General features: G+C 37.6%; 2 protein-coding genes across 12 annotated transcripts in view; both read left to right on the top strand.

Moving 5' to 3' along the window:
- Nucleotides 1-25516, top strand: part of ARHGAP28 (Rho GTPase activating protein 28) — a 723491-nt gene that overhangs the window by 388392 nt on the left and 309583 nt on the right. The window lies entirely within an intron of this gene.
- PTPRM (protein tyrosine phosphatase receptor type M) overlaps nt 1-25516 on the top strand; it is a 449317-nt gene that overhangs the window by 82801 nt on the left and 341000 nt on the right. For all 11 annotated transcript variants that reach the window (XM_050306131.1, XM_050306135.1, XM_050306149.1 and 8 more), the window contains exon 2: nt 20706-20828. In XM_050306131.1, the coding sequence (XP_050162088.1) occupies nt 20706-20828 (123 nt within the window). The remainder of the gene's footprint in view (nt 1-20705; nt 20829-25516) is intronic.

A 25516-nucleotide genomic window follows, 5' to 3' on the forward strand; every position in this document is an offset into this window, starting at 1 on the left:
TTCATATTTAAGATAAAAGTCTTTTTTGAAAGCTCCTGGCAGACACAAAGTGACAAGGTAGTTCCTAGGCATTAGGCCTTTATCTGGAAAGGAGATATAACAATCCTGGGACAATATATTTAAGGAAAGCTAGGATGAAATGAAGGTAAATACAGATTGAATTTGTCCCTGAGGTTTTTTTGCTCAGAAGTCTTGTAAATGTCACATTTTAGTTTTTGCAAACTTAAAATAAGATTCCTTGTGCTGCAGTGTGTGTAACTGTCAGGATGTGTTTGTGAAACTGTGTGCCTGTCAGTCAGACCAGATCGCTGAGATTTGACAGAGCTACTACCTCGTGTCTGTACTTTCATAAACTTTTTATAAGTCTTTTCATCAAAGATGGAGAAACTCGCTAGTGAAGTTAATAGGCTAGTTTTAGTTCTTCTTTTTTTTTCTGCTCCTTTTATGCTTTGGAGTAACCATTCTAAGTTGAGTCCCTCCATCTATTATTTTACAAAAACCTACTGTGGAAGGTACCTTAGTCTCTTAACGTGAATCGTATACATAATTCTGTCCTTCAGCTGTCTTAAATTATACCTCACCAACAGTTAAAGTAAACACCTGTAATCTTTGAAATGTGTGGCACTTTGTCAAACCAAATCCTTTTTGTTTTCTTGATTTTGTTTTCCTTTTTCATAAGTCTTGAGGGACACGTTTAAAGCTTGACTAGGTTGTTTTGCAGACTTGTCTTTCCTTGATGCATCTCCACAGATTTCTCAGACGCACTCCTGGCGCACATCAGCACATCTGAAATCAGAAGTGGTTTCTGTTAATCTTCCAGTACATCTGTCAGACATTTTGAGTTGTGGTAGCTTGTGAATATATACAGAGCTATACATGGAGATATACACTGTCCTCTTCTGAAGGGAATCCATAGCAGTCATTTTCACTTTATAATTTTCTCTCAGTTGAGGAACCTAAGGTGCTGTAAGTCTGTGATTTAAAGAAAGACCAATCCAGTTGAATGAATAATTCTAAATAAACGTTCTCCTGAAGTGCCTCACTGGTTAAGCATGGATACCAGAGATGGCTAGGAGTCAGATGCAGTCACATGCGACAATTATTGCAGGATAAAAACCCTTTGAAAAAGTAGATGGTATGGATTTTCTTTTTTGAAGCTTAGTGCTGTGGGATTTCATTAAAATGAAAAACTGTACATCCTAGGACTCTTTGTGAGGGTGTTGACAAAGACCAGACTTAATGGCTGCTCAAGTGAAGTTATTCTTAGAAAACATTCTATTATATTTAGCAATATATTTTTTACTCTTCTATTTTGAAAGAATTGTTTTTACATAATTATCGGTGTGACTTCAATACCCTTGTTAGCTAATTGCTAGAGAGAGAAAAAAACCAAGTCTGTGTCTTTTGGGGGGTTGATTCATTGTAGTCCTCCCTCCCCCAAATATCTCATGAAGTGCTAATAACAAGAATTTTTGCCAGATACAGGTCGAGTTACTTTGTTTTAAAAAGAGACAGTAGTAAGTCTTAGTTACCTTAATTGCATACATTTATTGCTTGTCTTAATATCAAGGGACTTATTCTGAAACATTTTTGTCTTTCAACTTCTTTATTGCAATTGCAGAACATCGCACTGTTCTGATGGAGGTGGATCTAGACTGTTTATTGACTGGGTGCTTTTCATGAAACAGGCGTGGTGAACAGAAAGAATGCATTGAAATTCAATAATGTGCATAATTCATCTATCATAATATAACAAATGGAAAAGACTAAGACATGCTGCTATCCATCACAATTATTTTCCTGTACTCCAGGGTATGATAAATTGTATTAAACAACTTCTGGCTTAGCAGATTCAGAGAACAGTATTGAGCAAGTTGCATCTTCTTTGTCAGCTTACTGCTACTGTTCAGTGACTTTCAGTTTTGACATGTATTACAAAACATTTAGTTTGAACAGGAGATTTTTTTCAAGCTGTTTTAAAAACAAACTTCCATAGAGACATAAATGGCAGCAATCAAACGTAAATAGGAACCCATACTACAAGTGTCCTTTAGAAGTACCTGTGTGTTCACTGGATTAGATGATGGGGGGCCAGGACTTCCAGGGAACTGATTTTCTGGTTTAAGCTGCTGTGTCCAAAATAAACGGGAGGTGAATCCTATTGCAGCGCTGAGACTCTTTAACCCTTAGGTTTAGTAGGTGCCTTAGTTTATTTATTCTGTTGTTAAAATAAAGAAACATTGTATGTTGCTTGTATGATAGTTTAGCCAAACTAAACTTTCTCGCCATTAATAAGAAATAAGCTAAATAAAGAGGAAAATCCAGTTAACCAGGTAGTTTCCTTGTAGTTTTTTACATATGTGACAGCCATTTAATCAGATCCACATGCTGTGTTAAGTGAGAACTTCTCTTTTGGACTTGTAATATTCCACAAGAAGCTTTCATAGAAAAAAAAGTTATGGCATGCTAACTCTGAATTCTGGGTCTTGGCATGTAATGATTTAGAGTAAGCATTTGCTTCTGGATCGTGTCACTGTCTGCGAAGGGGAGTAGCAAAGGAGGGTAGAAATTACTGAGAGGATTCCCCGGTCACGATCCACAGGGCAGGATGCACTGGATGTTGGACGCTGCCCAGGTGTGAAACTTACAGATTGACGTGACGTGTTGCAACACTGTTGCCAACTGTGGAGTTAAATGTTCATCCTCTGCCTGAAATACCATGAATTTAGGGGCTGTCCGGGTTTCTTTTTTAAACTATTGGAATGTGGCTTCCATCGGACACATAGCACCAGCTTGGAGATTCTGGCTGTACTGTAAACCCACATCCTTGGCTGCTGGTTCGTATAACAACACAGGTGTGAGGTCTGTTCTCTGCAGAAGAGTCTCAAAATTATTGCATTCCTAATCCAGTCCTTTTCCTCTTTCCTGCATTATCTCCTTTACTCTTTAATGCATATAATTACACTGAGGTAGTTGCATCAGTGCTGTCTGAGTTGGCGGGCAGTTAAATACTCTTAAGTGTTGTTCTCAACACTGCTCTTCTTTCTGTTTTTACCCACGCTCTTGGTTAATTACTTGTTACTTTTTTTTTGGGGTACATGTCTGGTGCTTTCTTTTCTGTCACACGTGCATACCATCTCCAAATATTTTCATATATTCCTTAAATCAGATGTGTTCTTTTCTTGCCTTAGCAGAAAACACTTCTGTATGCCTTCCTCTCCCTCTCCATCAGTTCCTGCAGCATTTGCTGGTGTTGCTTAATATAACCCACTGGTAATCCAAAGTCGCATTCCCCACTGTCATGCTAGAATGAGTGTTCAGACTGCAGTCTTTCCCTTGAGTTGCCTTCTTCACTGAAAGCTTCCTGCTGTCGGCTTTTGTGGATTATCATGTTTGTAACTTTGGTGTTGGCTGTGATTGCATCCTTCCTCCCCCTTTGCTTCCCTTAAGCAAGACTCGATAGCTTTACCCACCTGCTACTCAGGGCTCATCCCGAAGCTGCCTATGGGCTATCTTCTGTGCCCTCTAGTTAAGGGAATTCTTCCACATGCTTATCTTCATTCAAAAACCATCTTTTAACCTGACTCTGGGATTATGTGCAGGTAATTAGTCAACTGATTAGGTTGAGGAGCAGTGAAAGGCAGCCTAAGATGATACTAATTAGAGGCTTTTGGCAATGGAGTGAAAGATGAACAAAGATGATTACAGAGAGATGGGCCTTAAAGGCGCGGATTTACAGTTTTTAGTAAAGGATTTACAGCACAGAAGCTGTTGTTGATTTACCATCTGTGAGAACTGCTGCAGCAGTGTTAATTTCAGATGTTATCTTGAAACTTTCTTCACACATAACTTGGCATGATGGTGGTGTGTCCTTTTTAAAATAGTGAAGCCATCTTTGGCTTCACTATTCTGAAGGCTTCCTTTTCTGTTTGTCTGTTGAGGGTGGACCTTCTCAGGGGCTACTTTCTGCTTTACCAGAAAAGACCTCAGGTTTTCTTTTTTGTCAGGTTTGGTGAATGTCAAATGGCTCCACATAATGTTGAGGGTATTGTAACACAGGCATTCAGTTCCCTGCAAAGAAAATGCCAGATTCTGGGCATTGCATATATGTAAGTAATGAGATCGACAGCCAACAAGCATAGAAGGAGGCTCTAGTGCCTGGGAAGAATGTGATCAGAGGGCAGCTGAGTGAATGTACAACATCCTCATTAGCCTCATATCCTGTATCTACCTGTCTCTGAAGTATGGCTGGCTAAAAGCACAGACTGTGAGTAGACCATTTCTTCTGTTTTAATATGCTTATTTTGCGGGGGAAAAAAAATCATAACAAAACACACACCCACCCCACCCTGAGAAAAGGTGCAAGGAGTGGAGTATGGGTGAATGCCACTAGTCCTTTGGGATCAAAGAACAGATCTACTGCTGCAACTCAGTGGAGGAAGATTCCTATAGGATTAGTACACCATTTACCATAAGTCTACAGTATGCATGAATTTGAAGCTAGACTAAAATACTATCCTAAAAAATTGGAAGGTAAATGTGCTAACCAGCAGTAACAAAAATAAGAAATACAAATTTTATTTCACTGTGATTGCTGTAGGTTAATTCTTGGTTGCTCTCAGGCTTACCTGAGGTAACAGAGAGAAAAGGAAAAAAATGCTTAAGAATATGGGAAAATATGTCTAAATGTAATGTGTGCATAAAATGTAGGACACTTGTCTTGTAAATGAGGCAATTTTCTGCAGAAAGGAGATCCATTATTTTCTAGAACTTTCACAACTGTGGAGAAACAGAGTTGCATTTTGTCAGCCATGGTTTAAATTTTACATTAATAAAATAACCTTCTAAGGAATAGAAACTATTACAAACAGTAAAGCTGACCATTCATCTTGCAACTGCTAGCCTAATTTTAAAGAACAAAACCTTATAAATTTCTCTCCAGAAAGTTCTCATGTACAGAATTTCCTGTCTCAATGAATGTTTGTTCAATTCTTTATTTACTTTGGTTGAGCTCTATTTCTGTAGCCCTATTGTTTGCAAATCAATGCCTTTCTAAATAAAATACCATATTTCCCAGACACTGCTAATCAATTCATGCTACAGATGAGTTATACAGTAATTTTTTACCATTGTGAATAAAACAAATTGCGTTAAAAGGCATGTGTGTGTTCCTAAAAGTTTCAGTCCATCTTAGTGGAACTATTGGAAAGGGCGGTAACTTTGCTGATGATGAGGATATTTTCTGGTGTAGGTGGTTGTTTTGCATCTCTACTCTGAGTATTTGGCTTTATATGCTTTTTTCATGAAACGTTTTGGATTTGTAAATTCTGTAAAATTATCTATGTTGCTGTTTTTATGTTTAATTCTTGGTTGGGTTTTTTTAGGGTTTGGATTAGGTGGGTTTTCTTCCTTTTTTTTTTTTTTTTTTTTTTTTTAGAGGAAGGATAGACCTGCTAAAGAATTTCCCTGCTTCACAATTCAGAACTCCTTTTTAGGTTAGGAGTTACCCAGTAGTGTCTCTACCTCTGCTGTTGACAATTTATTTACTAGCATCATAAATTATCATGAGGATAAGACATTTCTTTCTAACAATCCATAGGTACTTATTCTGGAAGCAGAAATAATGTGGATTTGGAAGGAGTAGAAGAAGAGATAGTCAGATTTATATGCAGAATATTACTAGTTGCAATAATAGAATTGCTTGGTTTATCATTGTTAAGAAGGGACAAAAAGTAAAAAAAGTTACAAACGTAGAGAGGAAGTAGGGGAAAGAGGAGAAGGAGAATAGGATGTGCAATAAAAAAGATGCTAAGAATTGTTTAAAATTGGTAAGACAAAGCACTAAAAGGTTAAATAGTAAGTCAAACAGACATTAATCTGGCAAGAAGTAGCATGGCTGCCTGAGAGTTCACTGTGTTATGTATCTGTAATTCTTCATTAGGTAATTTTACTCAGCACAAAGTTGTAGAAGGTACTTTTCTCAGGAAAACGTGATGTTTTGAGAGAACAAGTTTGACTTTGCAGAGATATGTGACATTTAATATTTGTAAAATGTTTGATTTAGTGCCATGGGATATGTTGATTTAGAAGTGTGTTTTAAAAAAATGGTTAATAGGTAATCAGTGTGGAGTATGTGGAGGTCCTCTGAGGATTAATTTTAAATCTGATGGTGTTTAACCTTTTTATTAGTGATGAAGGAGAAATACAGTCATTACTGATGAAAACATGCAGATGACAACAGGGCTAGTGCCATGGTAAGTAGTGATCAGAGGAGAGCTAAGTGATCTTGCAAGCTGGAGTGCAAGAAAGCATTGTATGTTCTGACACAGAAATGAAGACGTGCCTCCAGCATCAAGAAACACTATCAAGGAAACAGTGATTCAAAAAGATTTGGAAACCATGCTTTTTGATGTGTGATCAAATGTATCTGAAACAGGAGGAATACTTGGCATTATTATTATGTCATTGGAATACTTGATCTAGCTCATGCAGCATCACAGTTCATGAAGGACCACAGACTCAGGAGTGCTCAGAAGAACTCTGTTGAACCACTAAGTGTTTGGAAGCACACATTATAAATTTCTTAAATCTGCTACCAGAATCTATTCAGTAATTCAAATTTATAATATTTGTTCTGGGTTTGCAAGCATGCTGTAGGGAACTGCTGTTTAAATTGAGGCAGGCCACTAGTCAAACAGGCCTGAATGACTAAACAAAATTAGACTGAGAATTAGGTGAATTAATTTTTGGAAAAACTGAAGAGTTGAAGTTGCTGTTCGTTTGGTAACTGTGATGCGAAAGGGATGCATGAGAGTGAGCTGGCTGATGACATTATGAGGCCATTCTTCATAACTTTTGAATGATCATGAAACCTGGGAGAGAGGAAAGCTGGAGGAAAACAAAAGTGACTCCTGGTTTTAAAAAGAGCAACTAAGAGGATCCAGGAAACGACAGGCAGGTCAGCGTCACCTCAGGAGGTGATGGAACAACTAATTCTGGAAACCATTTCCAGGCATAGGAAGGACGAGAAGGTCATCAGGAGCAGTAAGCAGGAATTCAGCAAGGGGAAGTGACCAACTTGGTAACCTTCTTGAACGCCTTAATAACCTGCAACGATGAAATGACAGGCTGGATAGATGAGGGGAGAGCACTGGATATTGTCCACCTTGACCACAGTAACTCACAAAGAAGCTGGCAGAGTATGGACTGGATGAGCAGACAGTGGGGCTGGCAGAAAACTGTCTGAGCAGCCAGGTCCAAAGGGTAGTGACCAGTGGCACAAAGTTTCAGCTGGAGGCTGGTGAGTGGCAGTGCACCTGAGGGGTCCAGTGCTGCTGAGCACCTTCATTCGGATGGATGAGGGGGCAGAGCACACCCTCAGCATGTTTGAAGATGACACAAAACTGGGGAGGGGTGGCTGATACACTAAGGGGTTGTTCAACAAGGGGAAGTGTAAAGTCCTGCACCTAGGTAGGAACTAGCCCTTGTACCAGTGCAGGCTAGGGTCTGACCAGCTGTGGAACAGCTTTGCAGGATAGGCCTCAAGGATCATGCTGAACACCAGCTTGACTCTGAGACAACAATGTGCCCTTGCAGTAAAGGCCAGTGGTATCCTGGGTCACAGTAGTAAGAATGTTGCCAGAAGGTCAAGGGAGGTGATGTTTCACCTCTGCTTTGCAATGGTGAGGCCACAACTGGAGTGCTGGGCCCATTCTGGACTCCCCAGTACAACAGAGACATGAGTATACTGAAGAAAGTTAAGTGAAGGGCAGCAAAGGTATCTCTCCTATGATAAAAGGCTGAGTGAGCTGGGACTGCTCAGCCTGGAGCAGAGAAGGTTCAGGGGGATCTTACCAACATCTATAAATACCTCAAGGCAGGACTCAAAGAGGGCTTGTTTCAGTGGTGCCCAGTGAGAGGATTAGAGGCAACAGGCACAACTTGAAACACAGGAGGTTCCCTCTGAACAGCAGGAAGCTGTGAAAGATGTAACTGAGCACTGTCATAGGTTGCCCATGGTGGTTGTGGAGTCTCCAGCCCTAAAGATAGTCAGAAACTGTTTGGGTGTTGTCACCTGGCACACAATTCTTATCACACGTTGAAATCTTTAGACTTGTTTGCTTCTTCATGTAGAGAGACCAAACATAACTTTTATGAAGACTTTTAAACATTTGAAAGTGCATTTATACAAGAAGAAAATTGCCCCAAAAGCTCAAGCGTTTATTGTTTTCTAAGTAATTAGAGGTAAAGCAAGAAAGATACTTCAAAACACACTTAAAATATATATATGTATACACTATATATAACAATTGATTGTGTAACAGTAGTGTGACACTTTCAGATAACTGAGCCAAAAGCCTCTGAGCTAGTCTAATCTGTCATAAATCAGTGATACTGTCTTAATCTATATTGTTTGGAGATGTGAGCATACACTTAGCTTTTATTAGACTGGCTTATCCTGAAGCAAACTTTGGCAACTGAGAGAGTAAGACCTTCCCAGTGTAACATACTGGGGCCCCAGGAATATCAGACCCTTTTTACAAAGGATCAGAGATGCTTATTCCAGTCTTATGATCTGGACAAAACATCCCTTGCATCAGGCATGGAGCAGGAATTAATGGAAAGCAGAAAATTACTTGAATTAACTTAGTAGTGTTTGGATTTGCTTGTACCTAGATGACTACAGTCCCTCACACACAGACCTGAAATAGTTTCTACAAGGTTAGAAAGTGTGAAGCTCTGTGTGGCCTCCATTTCTCTTTTTTTTTCTTTTACAGAACAACATTTAAGCAAGTTTACTGCTGACTTAATCCTCTTATAGGCAAGAATTGAAAGTAATTATTTTATCTGGGTAGTGTAGTGATAGTGCCCTGTTATTCTGTGTGGGAGGTTCAAGAGTTCACTCCTTGGGTCGTATCTGCTTGGGCATGTCAGTGTTGCAGTGGTAGTGTTTACAGCAGTGTTAAGTGTGGATCTCTCATATAGTTGATGAGACCTCGTCAGAGGTTTCTAAAATTATTTAATTCTTCTGAAATAAGGCTATAGATGTGTTGAATGAAATAAAGTATAATTTACTGCAAGAGATAATGACTAAAACAGAGGGAAGAAAAGCAGCAGCTAACTACTTTTAAAAATAGAAATTTACTTATACCTGTAGCACAGTTAAAGCCTGTTGTGATAACTGAATTTAGCAAGCAGATCTGGGATTCAGCCTTAGTGCTGCTAATGACTGGAGGCGTTATTGATGCAGTGAACTAATTACCCGTGTGATGAAATTGCCTGCTGGAGGTTTTTGACTGCTTCATCACTGTGGCACCTCCTACAGGTTAATTCACTGAGCAGCACAGGTAGAACCTCCAGATGGAGGTCCTGCTCTCCTTTCATCTGCGCACAGAGTTGTACTGACAGCAGTAACTAAAACGAGATGAATACTTTCCTGAATTATTGATTGAGTAGGTAGAGCTGTATCATGGAACTTAATGGTTGGGGATGCATCTGTAGCAGTTCATACTCACTGCATGGGAAAATGCACATATAGTAACATTAAAAAGCAAACCAAAAAGAGTAATGGCCTTTCTCACCTGAAGGAGAATCCACGGTTTAAAAAAAAGAAAAAAGGGTGGGAGAATTCTTGGATTAGCAGGCAGGAGAGAGGCTGCATGGGCTTCAATATCTGTTTGAATTCTTTCTATATATAAAATTCTTTTATGGCATTTGTTCTCAGATGTCTCAGTAGACACATTAGAACTCAAAACATTAAGAGCTCATTTAATTAGATGATAAACTATTTCACTTAGTTTATAGGGAAAAATACCATTTATAGTGTAGTCTGATAAGGAGAGGAATGAATACCTTTTTCTTTTGCTCTACCCATTGAAGAACTAGAGTATAAACTTCTGATATATTGCACAGAATTCATCTTAATGTTATTAGTTTTTAATAAATATTTTGATGCATGCTGTGAAATCCTTTATAAAGACATTTTTAGGGTTTTTTTGGGTTTTTTTTTTTTTTTCTGTTTTTAATTGTGGCATAGCTGAAAAGCCTCTTGAGACTAGCAAAGCTAATGCTGCCTTTGTTCTTTACTTAAAGTGAGAACTGTGTTGTAAATAGTCTGTATTTCTCATCCAAGCTTAATATGTTGTTATCTAAGAGGATGCATTAAGTGTTCTCTAACAACTGCAGAACTCATCAAGCAAATGGAAAGATTACCCCTGAAATCAAGCTTCAAACTTTTAGTTTCTCACAATCAATAGACAAGTAATGCACATTGGATTTATAATGATATTGAGATTGACTGCTTAAATCCTTTTTAAAGTTCAAAGCTGGAAACAGATTGTGTGTACAAGCAATCCACAGTAGAGTTTCTAAGTAGGGGCTTGTGATAAATAAGTGAAATTGGGTTTGACTGAAATGGCCCATCAGTCCCATATGGGTTTAGCAGGAAGATTTCAGGCTCAAAAAGACAGAGGTTTGGAGAAGCATCAAGCATTGGTTTCACATCACCTGAGATTGCTTTGTGGAGTCTGCTGGGAGAGGTAAAGACAAGAGGCTCATTAAAAATGAGCAGCACCAGGGAGAATGATTGAGCTTGAAGTACACTTTTGTTTTTTAGCCTGAAGAGTTTAAAGGCAAAGATACATTTTAAAAGCTCAACTGGCAGATGAGAAGAATCCTGTCAGGTTTCTTGATGAAGTCCCTTTATATAGAGATAAATGGCGTGTTTTAGTAGTTTTTTGACAACATCAGGAAAAAACCAAAACAACCAATCCCAAAACACTTACTCAGCTCAGAATGTCCTGGTAGTAGAATGAAATGATAGTTAACCTCTCAGCTATTAAAATTGTATTTTGATAAAACACATTGTCTTCAGTCCTGTTATCTGGTAACTTCAGAGGCAGCATTAACTGCCTGTAAACGTTGTGGAAGCTGGGCAAGAAAGGAGTCTGGGGCCTCCCTTTGAGGATATTCTTCCTGTGCTAGCAGTCAAGCTGTGGTGTCCTATAGTTTGTGTTGGGCCTGTTGTCCTAGAGCTGGCTTTTACCAAATCAAGACTTTGAACTGTTTTGCACTGTTGTACTTATTGACTTTAGTAAACATGATTCTGAGCTTTAAAATCAGTATATGGCTTCTTACTTGCTTATTTTTCAGATATAATCTGTGCTGTTAACAGATACAGTTATAGTTGTTACACAGTAGTTAAAGTATTTTAAAATATCACAGGTTTTGATTAGTCTATGAGAGCGTAAGGATTACTTGTCAGTGTCTGTCCATTTACCTAATGCTGTAAGGCAAGGAGTGAACAAAGCAGTAGTGACCTAGCAAGTAACATTTGGTTTGGTTTGGTTTGTTCCGTCAGAACAAGTGTTCTTTAGCTCAGTCTGAATTGTTAATTTATGCAATGTGTTGAAGCAACATAGTCGTCTTTTCATAGCTGTTTGTTTTGTGAAAACTTGTATGACTCCTGTCACAACCATAGACAAAAGAACAGTGACTACTTACTGTATTGCTTACTTTTGCCTTAATTCACATCCATTCATTGATGCATATACATTACATGAGGAATAGGGAAAAATTTTGCAGGGGGTGTAGTTGAGTAGCACAATTTCTAACTAAGAATTGACATGTTGGATTTTACTAATTTTAAGAAAAAAGTTCTGTTTTTCGAAGTTATTAAAAATGTACCTTAGTGAAAATCAGAATCCAGTGGGATCAGGAATTTAATGGCTTTGTGAATTGAATGGCTGGCAGTGCTGGTTGTGGAAAAGGTGGTTTGACTGTCTTTTATTAGGCTGTATTTCCCCAGAGCCCTAGGATGGATGTAGCATGAAAAGGTTTGTCCTCATGACAAACTGAAAGTCTAATACAGTGTTTCCTGAACAGATGTTAGAGAAATGGTCCGGTGTGGTCTAATAACGACAGTCTTGATGATTGTATGTTTCTTAGGTTACACTGTGATTTAAATAAAGTGTTGGGGTGAACAGACCCTTTATTATGATAAATATTGGCTGCAAGGTATGCATTTCAATCTCTTCCTCACAGCTAGGTTGTGTGTGTGGGGGGAAGAATGGATCTCCCCACCCCATTTTTATCTTCCTTCTGAATTACATTTTGTTTCACTTCAGATTTTCCATTATATAAGGTTCTTTCTTGAACATAATCTGTGCAGTTCCATATTGTTTTCCACCTGTACAGTTTTGTGTGGCTTGCCAAATGTCTTCCCCTGCTCTTCCCTTCCCTGGATGGATCTTTCTGGGACAGCTCTGTTGTATTTTAGTGAGTTATAAAGATGCTGGGTTACTGTGGTGAGGTGAAATGAAAAGGACTAAACTGTTTTTAGGATAATCAGTTAAAAAACTGGAATGAATATGAAAATACTGAAAGCAGACAGCTGTCTCAGCTGTCTTCTTTTCTTGGAATTTGCTTATCTTCAACAGATCAGCACAACTGCTTACATCCCTAGTAAATACCAGATTAACAGTGAGTGATTCTTGAGCTTAGCTTTTTCAGGGCAACACTTCACCTAAGGAAACAATTTAGGATTTTGCCTTTAGGCCTTGGTAGCTCTAGAAGAGCAAACTAAACCAGGAAAAAAAAGAAATCAAGTTAATAATTACTTAGTATGTTTAGATATTTTCTTTTTCATTGCAGCTGCATACGCTTGGACATATTTTGGTGATAGATCTCCTCAGTTAACTGAAAGGAGAAGTGAAGGTAAAATTACAATAAAATCCAAGTGAGGAAAGGATAGAGGCATTCTGCATAATAATTAAATTAATGGAGGCAGCATCTGTTACCAATATAAGAAATCACAAATAGATGCTGAAAGGAAAAGAGATACCTATGGTATGTGTTTTGTCCCTCAGATGATAGAACAGTGAAGTGCTGCAGGCTGCTGCTGCTTCAAAGTCACAATTGGAGGTAGGGATGTTTGTGTGGTCCAGGAGCTGGGCTGAAAATCACTCCTCTTTCTTTTCTTCCTTAAAAAAGAGTACAGAAAACATTGTCATGTGTTTTACTGTAGTTTTTCAAAACAGAGGTGTCAGTTTCAAGTCCTTTAAGAGGTACTGCATGGTGTCAAAAGAAAGTATGCCTTACTGTTACCTTCTGTATATGTTAATGCACTATGTACATCCCATGCTCCTGGTTATGTCCTTACTAGTCTCCAAGTATATGGGGAAAAAATAATGTCTTCCGCATCTCTGTTCCATGGCATCTGCTTTCTTTGCCAGCCAGGATGACTAGATGCTTTTACATATTTAATAAAGGGGCTTTGTGCACTCCTGGGTGGTAGCTAGAAAAATAAATTAAGTAAATCCTATGATATAAACTATGTGAAATAGGTGTGCAGTTGCGTTTTCGTTCTTCTCAGTAGGCTTATTCTGCTGCCAAAATATCGTTTGAATTTTTAATTCTAAGTATGTGAAAAGAAGGTTCCTTTTGTTAGTCGTTTATAGGTCAGAGTTTTATGTCAGAACGTTTCAGAAAGTTTATAAAAGAGATTTTTGCATTTGGAAGAACGTTTTTGTCATGTATTTGTGATAAACAAGATGCAAAACATATGGCAGATCTCCATTTTGTTTATTCATTTTTGTAGTGGTTTTGACCATGGTCCGGAATTTCATCAGGTTCACTCAGCTGCAATAAAAATGTAAATCACCTGTCTCCCTTTTGCAACTGATATGTCCAGTGTGATCTTTTTAATAAGATGTATGCATCTGTAGGTTAAATAGGTGTTACAAACTGGACTTCTAGTTTTTCTTGGAAAGTCATTCCTAAGTACTTCTCATATAAAAAAGCCTTTTTTATAAGGCTTTTTAAAGAAAGTTATTGTAACATACATTTCTGAAGTCAATTCCCTAATCTCGAACTCAGTGTAAGCATTAAATTAATGGTTGAAAAGGGCAACAGTATTTATACCAAAAAAGAAATAAAACCTGAAAAAAAAAATCCCAACCATCCCCCAACCACTAAAATTTATCCATAGCAGCTATTCATACAAGAAATGTCTCTTAGTATTCACTTCTGTTGAACTGGAAGACCAGCTAGTAGTTTTAGCACCTAGCGTGATATCCTGCCCTAAAGCATAAGATCTGATGGCTTCTGCAAGTATGTTTGTTTTAATAGTACCTTTCAAAATAGGGTTTCCTTACTCAATTTCTGCGTAATTCTGTAAGTTCTTTGTTGGTTTGAACACTCAGATATTTCTCTTGGTGGATATCCTAAGTAATGATGATCTTAGCTGTCACTAATATTGCAAAATCAAACACCCTGGCATTAAAAAAATGCCAGAAATAAGTTTGCTCATGGAATATGCACACATTTTTCCGTGGTTGTCATAAGTATTCACTGATACAAAAATGACACAAATGTGTGGATATTATTTGCTTACATAAGATGAATGATATTTATTTTAAGAGCCCTTATTCAGTGTCTTGCCTTGGTGAGTGGTGTTTCTTCCCGTGTCTGTCCTGTAGCTCAAAGGACTTTAAATACATATTTTGAGAGGAAATGTTTTTCAGGGTTTTTCACCTAAGTCCAGAAACCCAAATTTTGAGTTCTTCTCAGTATTTATTAGACAAATGTCATTGTTTAGAAAACATTTTAATTGCCTAAATGTGGATAGGTTTCCAGGGAAAGTTAAAACTGGCAGATAAGTTTTCCATGAAATTCAACTTTGCTACAGTGTCCTGTGTCACAAAAACTGAAACATTTTTGATGACATTTATGTTGATTCAATTTCTGTCAGGTAAGTGGAGAGAGAACAGAGAGAACAACTGTAAATGTTTTATGAACATGTGGTGAGCTTTTGAAGTCTTATAAATAACAGCTTTAAATCTTTGTCTGAAATTATTTTTTTTCTGTATACTGTCATCACCTGTGATACTGCTGGAATTGTGTCCATGAATTCATAACTCTCTAGCATTCTCATACCACATTTTCAGCGTGTCGTAGTACATTTTTGTATAATTTTTTAATCTGTTATTCTCCCTCATGGACAGAATTAATATCTGGCCTTTCTTAGTTGCAAAGCATACTTTTACCTCATCATCTTTGCTCTCATTCATGAGATTTTTCCAACCAATTCTCCCATCCTCTATTGTTTTTAAAACCCTTTCTGAGCACAGTCACCATCAAGAAGTTATCTAATTGTAAATTTTTTTCGTTTTGCTCTTCTTTCTTACCCCCATGCATATGTAGACATGACAGGATGTAGATCCTGTTTTAAATTTGGTCAATTTTATGCAGCACATGGGTTTTCAGACTCCCTGACCAGTAATACAGATTACAAGATTAATTTAGAGCTCTGAACACTCGCCTTTAGTAGAAACGAAAAACTTGGTGTATTTTGAGAGAAAATAAAGGCTACATTTTAAAACAGACTACCCACTGTTAAAAGCTCACTTGTAAAGCCTGGATAAGAATTTTTGGTGCCTGTTTGTTACTGCAGATATGTGGCAGATCTGTGTGTACTTTGGAGGCACACAGAGAAGAGTTTCTTTTAGTAGCTATCTCTGAGCTCGCATGTCTGGAAAGCCCTTTAAACATGCAATGCTATAACAACTTTTGAAAGGGCAGATAGAGCCTTTTTTTACTGAGAATCTACACAGAGAGCAGATCCAGGCAGACCACTATGTCCAGTTTCTCATATGTTCCTTAAACCGTCCTTTTATGTACCTCTGGTTTGTTTACTCAAGTAAAACTTGAAATTTATTTCAGCTTTATTGGCTCAACAATTTACTGGTTTCAGGGAAGCAAACAGTTTTGTATTAGGCAATTCCTGTCATCACCCAATCTATAGTAAAAGTTACACTGCAGATCAGACCTGTGACACAAGTTTAAAGGCAGTATTTTAATTTTTTTTAATGTTAAAAATTGTCCATTAATTCCCACTGTTGCTTTCTCCGTTATTGAGTTTATAATTGGGATTGATTTTTTGTTTTCCACTTTATGACTGCTTATCTACCACCAAAGAAGTAGTTGTTTATTCTCTAATGGGATGGTTTGTCAACTTGGAGGCTCAGGATCCCATTTTCCTAATGCCGTGTTTCTAAGATCACTTTCTAATTGTCATGAGAGTGTTTAGATAGGATGATTGTCCAGAGCAGTAACCCTTGGGGCTAAGCTGACTCATTCATGGTTTAAGCAAGCTTAGCAATTGTAGTTTGTCACAGTTTTTCAGTTATTTTAGTTTTCATTTACCTCAGTATGTTGTCCTGGTGATGCGCTTGCTCCATTGCTCTTGGATGCCGTGGTGTTCATGAGCAGAGGAGGGAATCAGGTTGGCTGAGGAAGGGTGTATGGTTGGTTTAGGCACAGGCTTTTTTTTTTTTTGTTATAGACAGAAAAGAAAGATCCATTGCCTAATAGGAAATGAATCACTGCATTATCCAAGCCCCTGATATATCATGTGGTTTGACGGCTTTCAGATCAAATATGAAAATCTTTATTTCTGTTTCTAAGAGTCACTACATTGTATTTAGGGTTAATTGACATAAACATATTCCCAGTATGAGACTGAAAATATAGAGACAGCAGAATTAAAAAATACTTTTAAAATAAGATAAAGGAGAATACTAGTAACATGGGGAATTCAGGAAACTCGTCTTCTGGGTTCACATACTCTGCAATAGCATTCATGGTACTATGGCAGACCATAAACCATAGGGCTTTGCTGTAAAAAAAAAATTGATTTTATACTGAAGAAGGGCCATCACACCAGTTTTGGTATACACATACCTTCCTTGCCAATGCTAGCACTAACACAACAAGTTTTAGCACTTGTACACTTGGCGGCAAATTTTTTGATGGAAAGTACATATTGATCTTTGAAGTATATAAACCCAATGAAAACAAAGCAGTGTGCAGTGTAACTTGAACATTTTTCTATGTTGTTTTTTGTCACTTAACGGATTTTCTTCTTTTACTATCCTAGTATTTGTTAAGATATTCTTTGAGAATGCTTTATAACAAATGTTATAGTTGTAAAACACAAAATAATTTGAATAAAACTTTATTCACAATAGGAAAAATATAGTGTATTCTTTATCCCTTTTACTTTAATTGGTTGCTTTCATCTTAAATGATATTCCCTGTTTGAACTCATAAATTTTGCAATATCTAAAGTAATTTAACCAAATAAAAATAGAAGCATCCAAAAAGGACTACATTTAGACAATGGCATGGTTATATTGAACTGGATTCATGATGGTTAAATGGATAATTGCAGTTGAAAGAACCATAGGCTGTAATAGACTGCGTTGCATCGTTTGCATTTGTCAATTCATGTCCTCTTAGGAATCCAAAAATATCTATAAAATGCACCATAAGCCAAAGAATCTTAATGGGGTATGTATCTCCTGTTTTAGTTATAAATATTTCAGTCAGCGCAGAATTCATCTTTTAAAATACAGTTTGGCTATCCAAACTGGGATGTCAGTATAAGAGGAAGGGAAATTGCTTTGCTTGATTAAACTCTGTAACAGACAATATGTATTTTGATTGTTATTTTCAATTCTAATAGCAAAAAATGAGCAGAATTTCTCAAGTGTGCTAGTTGATTATAAACAATTGCCTGTCTTGGCAGTGGCTCGTGTTTCAAAACAGTGTGATGATGAGAGATGTTCAAGACCGCTGGTAATTGCTCAGATTTTAGCAGTGCTTGTTCATACCATGTGTCCATAACATTTTATGAACTGGAACCTTGTACAGTAAGGGTATCCTGATTGGAAAACAGACAAAGTGCTGCAGAAGAAAGCAGTAGGGCTTCAGGAGTGGCAAATGTAGAGGTTTGTCAAATGTTAGGACCTATTTCTAAAGATCTTCACCTTTTGTAGTAGAGTCAGATGTGAGGGTCAGAACTTTTGGGAGAAAGCACAAGCCATTAGGCCTGTCAATGACTCTTGATTTACAGTAATTATATCTTGGCTAATTTGGCTAAGCATTTTTTTGTGTTTTGTTTTGTTTTGTTTTGTTTTTCCCATTAAGATGTTCAGTCTATAAGCTTGCCTCCACTTCCAACACGTATATATATTCTGTTTTAATCTCCAAAAGACTTTACAAAAAGTCATGGCTGTGCAAAGCCTTCATTAGTATTCATCTTATCATTCGTGGCTGGCTGTAAAAAGAAACACGGCTTGGCATCTGTGCTGTTAAAGATCTTCTGTATGCTGGTCGATCCTCTGGATAGGTGACTGTACGGCTTGATTACTCATAGTAATACTTGCTACACTTTCCTTATTAGTTGTGGGTGGAAAGGGCTTAGGAATAGAAGGAGCTCAGAAGTTCCTTTAAAACTCTTCCTATAGCAGATGTGAAGGTTAGGTACTCATTTGGAGGAAATTATAGTAATAGTAAACTTGCAAAGCTTTGAAGGATGTAAATGGCAAAAGGACATAAAGGACAAAAAAAATAAAATAATCCCGACAGAGTTACAGACTTGCAAGAGAAATGAAGAAAACCAAGCAGTGAGACAGACAAGAGGTCTAGACAAGTAGAACAGTCATTCTATTTATCCACATTTTTGACATCTCTTCCTAATTCCTGAGAAGCATAGAAGCCTTTACTAACAATCTGGAATCGCAGCTCGTGCCGTTTTTCCAGGATTGGACGTTTTGCAGTGCTTGGCTTCTTCTGGGTTTGAGTGAGAAGACACCTTAAACTCTTCTTTATCACTAGAGATATATATGGTGTAATGAGGTGTGGGAACTATTCCATACATCCATTGATCCTGGTTTGGGTTGTAAACCCTGATTTATGCCAGGTTTTACTTGGGTGTGTATTTTTTGCCAAGCTTGACTACATTGTCCACTGCATAACTTGGTATTTAAATTTATGTCCTACTATCATTTGCAGTACTTCTGCAAGAAAACTACCTTTTGCTTTACCTGTGGGTTTTTTATTGTTAATCCTTATAAAAAAGCACAGTCTATGAAAGTTGATGTTTAGCGTTTATGCCTGAAACCTAGCTTGTGACGTTATTTTATGAAGGTTGAAGTAATATTTATGCAAGTAATGCAGGTACTAGAACAAATGTTTAAATGACTGCCTAAATTTCTAAGCCTTCCCTTTGGAAATGTTGCAGATGTTATTTAATATGCTTTATAAAAATCTCTCATATTTCTCAATTTGTTTAACTTCAGGAGAGAGAGAGTTTATATATGTTGTTATCATTGAGGTGAAATGTTAGAGTTTGGATTTGTCAGTTTTTTAATGGGTTTTCTGTTCCCACTGGATTATCTAATTGAATCTTTTGCACTTTAATTTGTATAGAAAGAAACAGTGGCCAGAGGTGCCAATTTCCCTCATCCTCTTAGATCTTAACAGAGACTTCCTACAGAAGGATATTTTAGAACAGAGACTAGTACAGGATGACCTGTATCTGAGGGCAGGCCAAACATAGTATGTCTGGAAAGGCCAATGTTATGTTCTCACTGTTAAGAGAACAAAAAATTAAATTATTCAGCTATTGCATATAAAAATAATTTATATTGAAGATTATATGGTTGCAGAGTTCTTGCCATGAATCTCAAATATACAACTGGACTAGTTAAGAAGGCTGGACTTCAGTTAGGTGAAGTTTGTCAGGTATAATGGAATTTTGCCTTCTATTCTGCATTTCATTAAGGTATTCTGTAATGCCATTTTCTATGAAAATTTAGATTATTAAAGTAATTCTTAAAGCTAGATTTTGTCTGTTTCCTGTTTAAATACAGCTTGGCAAGGCTAAACCTACTGTAGCTATGGAGAGATAGCAAAGATGATGAATAGCCCTAAAGTTCAGTTTTGTTTGAACAGCTGCAGAATTTCCTTTAATATGGACAGAAATATCTGTGACTAGGGTTATATTTATTTTCCCAAATAGGAAAGATGTCACTCTTCACTGGAGTGAAACATCAAATAAAACAGAATTTTGTAACCCTGTGTTAGTCTCCTGTTGGATGATAACGATGTAACAAAGCTGGAGAAGTTTCCTGCTTTTTTCCACAGGATAAAAAGCAAACCTCTTCTGTTTTCTCGTGGATAATGTTAGAATCTATTCTTCTAAATTCAGAATGGTTTTTTTTCCCTACCTCAGCTTGGGATAGCATGAGCGTTTATAACATGTCATTCTTTCCTAATTTACTTATAAGAGAGTGAGAAAAAAAGAGAAAATGATACTGTTTTCTTTCTAAGAGCTTGAGACTAAGCATAGATTGACATTTTGAGACATTGATCCTGCCCATGGTGGTACTTGTTTGCAGCGCAGCACACCTGGGAGCACCCAGGCCTTCCCTTACTTGGTAACCAAGGTACATGGGAGCCGATGTTCCCACCCTTATGGTTTTCTTCTAAAATCTAGGTCCTCGGGCATCAATTAGTTTGTTTCCCCTGAGGAATGCTAATCTTGCAATCTTTTAATATTCTGAGTTTTGCTGCTTTTTATTTTGCTGTTTTGTTTTTGATACCTGATGATCACATTGTAAGAGAAAATTTGTCTGCAGTCCTAAATCTGCTCTTTTACCTTTGGGATCTCGTTTTCGTGACAGGAAGGTTTTATGCCCTCTCAGAAAGTGATGATTATTAAATAAATAAATGTTTGTATTAAACGATGCTTAAAAAGGACATGGCCTGCCTTGAATGATGTTGCAGTTGTTAGGATTAGCTGTTCATCCTCTGTTATCTGCATGCCTTGTTTAATTTTTATCTTTGTGTTTCTTTAACAGGATGCTGTACTTTCGATGAGCCCCTCGGTTCCTGTGGCTATAGTCAGTCAGATGATGATGATCTTAACTGGGATCAGGTGAACGCACCGATAAAGCCATCCTCAGGTCAAGGGATGCCATCGGGTTGGTCTTTATTTTGCTTTGTTTCTCTTTGACGTCTCTTTGTTTCTCTTTGACGTTACCTCTTGTGTTTTATTCAGCGTTTCTTGAGAGCACTGTTGTTGAAGTGCTGTTTCATCGAAATCTGTTTGTTAATTGCAGTCCTCAGATCTTTCAAGGGGTATTTTGCAAATCAAAGGTTTTCTTTTGTTGTGTGGGGAATATAAAGGTTAGAAAATAGAAAGTTGGTGTCATCAGGGAAGGTAGAAAGAAAACAGAATGGCGTCATGGAAATGAATCTGAAGTAGTATTAGAAACAGGTAGACAGGACTACTGAGATTCAAAGGAAGAAGGAATAATAAGAGAGAAAACAAAGATGGCCTTAGGCATTTTAATTGAAAGAGATATTACTCAAAATCTACTATGAAAAGCAAAAGAGGTGAGAGAAAAAGCAGAGATATCCCAAAACAAAGGATCTCAATGATAATATGCTTGTTGCATTTAAAAGACAGTTGTGATACTATGAGTTAATGTGTTTTGTGCACTGCATGCAGTTGGACCTTGTTCCATAGCAACAACCCTTGCATTCTGCTGAACTATAAACTTGCTCTGTTAATGCAGTCATTCCTTAGGGCTTCACCCACACAGATTTGTAGAATCTGTCCATTGGTTTTAAACTATTCACTAGCCTAAAATTTACCAGTTGTTCTTTTTTTTCTAGTTTTTACTAGACATGGTAAGAGTTCCCCCATGTACTAATCTCCATCTCTTGGGAGATGATTGCCTTAAACCCAGCTCAGCATCTGCTTTGGCTTTATAGACTGAGCCTCCTGTGTGACTATTGTCACCTAAAAGCAGGCGAAACAAAAAGGTGCTACATAAAGTCACTGATTGTAGCAACGTGGGACTTCTTCTGCAGTAGCCTCATAACAGTATAAATATATCCATGACACTTAAAAGCATTGCAGATGAATGTCCTGGTATTTCACATCCATTTCAATTAGGTCTTGAAAGGACCTGTATTGTACTTTGGCATTTGTGTAAAATGTCTTTAACAGTTGTCCTTCTTGAGAAAGTGTTCCTCCCTAGTTTCTGAATAAGGCAATTAGGAGATAAACAATGTGAATGTTCAGAAGTGACTGTATAAACAAAACCTGAACATATGCACTCATCAGTAGTGTACTGATAAATGTACTGTGATGTATATGATGTGTATCAATCGACCTTGGAGATCCTTCACTTACAAAAATACCTCCAGTGGTCTTCACTGTAGATTTATCAATGTTGCCCTGTGTTGTAGACATCGTATCTGAGGTTCATGGCTGAACTTTAGTACCTTTTCCTTCAGCATCTTGTTGTCCTCTGGCAAAGGCAGGACTCCCAACTTGAAGATGAATGTTCAGTTTTTCTGGCACTTGGATCATCCTTCTACGATAAGTTCATTGTCCCAAATAAAGGAGGTTCTTTCAAATTCCTTTTTAAACTGGCTTTTGTCCAGTGGTCTTGGCATATACTCCTAAACATTTTCTGAACCATTTCATTAGTGTTTAATACTGTTTCTCAAGTTGGAGCTAACACACATAGCTTATCAGTCATCTTGGCTTTCAGTACAAGGTATACATTCTTTTTCTCAGTCAGTGGAAATTCTATTCCAAATTTCATTAATTACTCACCACACTTGGCTTTTGTGAAGGCAGTTGTTGGTATGTGATGTTCAGTCTTCTTGGCAGATAGAACAGGTCCAGATCAGTGTTCTCTTCTGTGATGATCATAGGCTTGAAGATGTTTTAGTTTATTTTCCCAGTGGCAGGAGTCCAGACTAGGAACTGGTGTTTCTATAGAGGGAAAATGATACATATAACTTTATTTATCAGATATCATACAGCTTGTTTCTTTTTTGTGTTCCTGCCTTTTTATCAGAACTCTGAAATAATGTTCTGATGATCAAGTAAAAAGGTATTAAATTTGATAACAAGTTATATTTACAGTTTGGGGAGTTTTATTTCTGCCCATAAAGGAAGTGAAATATGCTTTGAGAGCCTTGGGTCAGAAGATGAACGAGTTAGTCTGAGGAGGGTTGAGGATACTGGTGCCTGAAAAGGTCAAAAACCCCTTTGAGAGGGAAAGAAATGCTCATTTTTTGCAAATGAGAAGCAGTGTGTCTAAGGGCACGATTCAGTCAAGTGATATCTAATTTTTCCTCATAATTTCATCTAGGCAGTTTTTTCCTGTTCTTGTTCAAATCATCATCTTAATGATTTTAATTAGTTTTCAGTTAGCCTTAGCCAGAGGGTTATGTGATACACTTAAAAAATGATTTCAAGTAGTTTGTCAGCAGTTTCTGAGCTACATATTTTAGAAGAAATAACTTCAGATGATAATGAGTAGAACATCTTAGATTAATGGTTTGTGGGGAATTTCTTGGCTTGAAAGCAAAATGCTTTATGCAACAATGTTGTAATACTAGACTGAAACAAGAACTCCCAGTTCAGTACTCCCTTGTCAGTAGAAAAAATTAATGCACATAACGTTCCTAATTTCAGGCAACATGCTCCAGTAAGTGAGTTGATGTCGATATATAATATTTTGTATAATTTGGTGGCAGTCAGGGGGAAGCACACTAGTTATGGCATTTGGTTTATTTTAATCCACATGAGGCTGTTGAGAGAATGGCTGCACTTCAGATAAATATTTTGGCTTGGTATGTTATTTCAGTGGGACAAAAGAAATGTCATATAAGATTCGTGCATATGTGTGCATGCTCTAATGTACACATTATCTGTTTAAATGTTTGTGAATATTAGTAGTTATTTGAGAGATCTTGTTTTAGATAAAAATTGGAGAGTAAGTAGGCTGCCAGTGCTCCAATTTTCTTGATAAATAAAAGCATGGCCTTTAGTGAGTTAGTACTAATCTGAAATTGTGTTAAATAGACCCAAAAAGTAATGACATGTATGTATTTCTGTATATATTTGTATGAATTAAATCAGAGTGGTTAATCCATTGCTCTTCTGTTTCAAGTGTCCTGTGAGTCAGATGGAGTAAATGCTGTAGGAAGAGTGACTCTTCCCTCCTCTCAGCCTGTCTTTCTCCTTGTCTTTCTGTTCCAAGAATGTGTGTTTATAACAGTGTTCACAGCTATAATTATAGAAACACTTAGTCATTATTAATGCCATCTTCCATTATCCAACAGAACAGTTACATTGGTTTGATATTAATTTGTTTATATAATACACGTTCGCAATTACAGCTGACTCTAAGTCCTCTAGTTGTAGTCCAATAAAGATGTCTTCAGAAAAATATGCCCAAACAGCAGATTACTCTATTGGCAAGTTGTGGGCTTCAGGAGTGACCTCTGCAAGAAGAGGCCAGTGGCTGCCCTGTGTTGGACACATCTGATTCCAGCTGTTTCCAGTGGACCAACCGCTGGGCACAGCTGAGGTCCTGGTGGCACCTCTGGTATAGCATGTTAAAGAAAGGGTAAAAAACACTGGGCAGCTGCTGTCAGAGAGAGGAGTAAGAACATGTGGGAGCACCAGCCCTGCAAGGCACCAAGACGATGAAGAAGGAGGGGGAGAAGGTGCTCCAGGAAGTAGAGCAGAAATTCTCCAGCAGCCTGTGGTGAGGGCGATGGTGAGGCAGGCTGTCCCTCTGCAGTCCCTGTAAGTCCATGGTGAAGTAGAGATCCACCTGCAGCCCGTGAAGGACTCCAGGCCAGAACAGGTGGGGATGCCCTGAAGGAAGCTGCAGCCCATGGAGAGGAGCCCACACAGGGGCTGGATTTCTTGCAGGACGTGTGGCCTGTGGGTTTTTTTAGAAATTTAGTGCGTTGTATTAGTTCTGCTACAGGAAGTCATCACTGACAGTGATGCAATTAGAATGTTACGAATTACTGTTAGGAAATACAAATGTTGTCAAGAGTCTGCTCTGTTTATCATTTGCTGGATATAATTTTGTTCATGTCCTTGTATTTTTTTTACGAAACACTGTGTTCAGTTGTGTAAAATCTTTCCACAATGTTTCACAGTTACAGCTGATTTCTAAAGGACAGTAGCATCATTTTTATTCGAGGCACTGGTTGGTTTGATGTCTCTAAGGGGATGTCACTGCATTTGCAATGAGTCACTGGCATCGGCCTTTCATTCATTTTAAAACAGTTCAAATCCAAATAAAAATCAAATCTTCACAGGCTGCCTTTCAGTGCGTTGAAAGGATGTTTCCTGCAATGAAACCTTCTGTGTTTAATATAGTGCTGGTCGTAGCCAGGAAGAGGATTCTGTTTGTACTGTTTGAGGTGATAATAGATGATTTTTATGGCTGTGTGTGATTTTTTTCAATGACCTACTATGCTTATTTTTATTCTGAATATCTAATGTTGCATAATGTTTAGCAATGCCTATGCAACATCTGCAGAAAATGCTTATATTAATTATTGTTTTAAATGACCTAGTAACCAGACTTGCACAGCCAGCAGATATCCTATAAACTAGACAGTGATTCAAAGGAGTATTTTGTATTATAAAATGTGAAGTAGTTGTGTGAAAAATGTACTTTGTTGTTTAATTGTGCGTAGAAGAGTTGTGATCCATTTTAAAAAGAGAGGTAAAGTGATCAGTTGGCAAGTGTGTAGTTCAAGCCAACTGCAGTGTCTTGCCATGTAAAGTTGTAGTTCTTTTGATTTTCCATTGTGATGGGTACTTTATTGTTAAATG

This window comes from Myiozetetes cayanensis, unplaced genomic scaffold, assembly GCF_022539395.1.
Source record: "Myiozetetes cayanensis isolate MyiCay16 unplaced genomic scaffold, myiCay2020 scf1, whole genome shotgun sequence".
NCBI classification, from domain to species: Eukaryota; Metazoa; Chordata; class Aves; order Passeriformes; family Tyrannidae; genus Myiozetetes; species Myiozetetes cayanensis.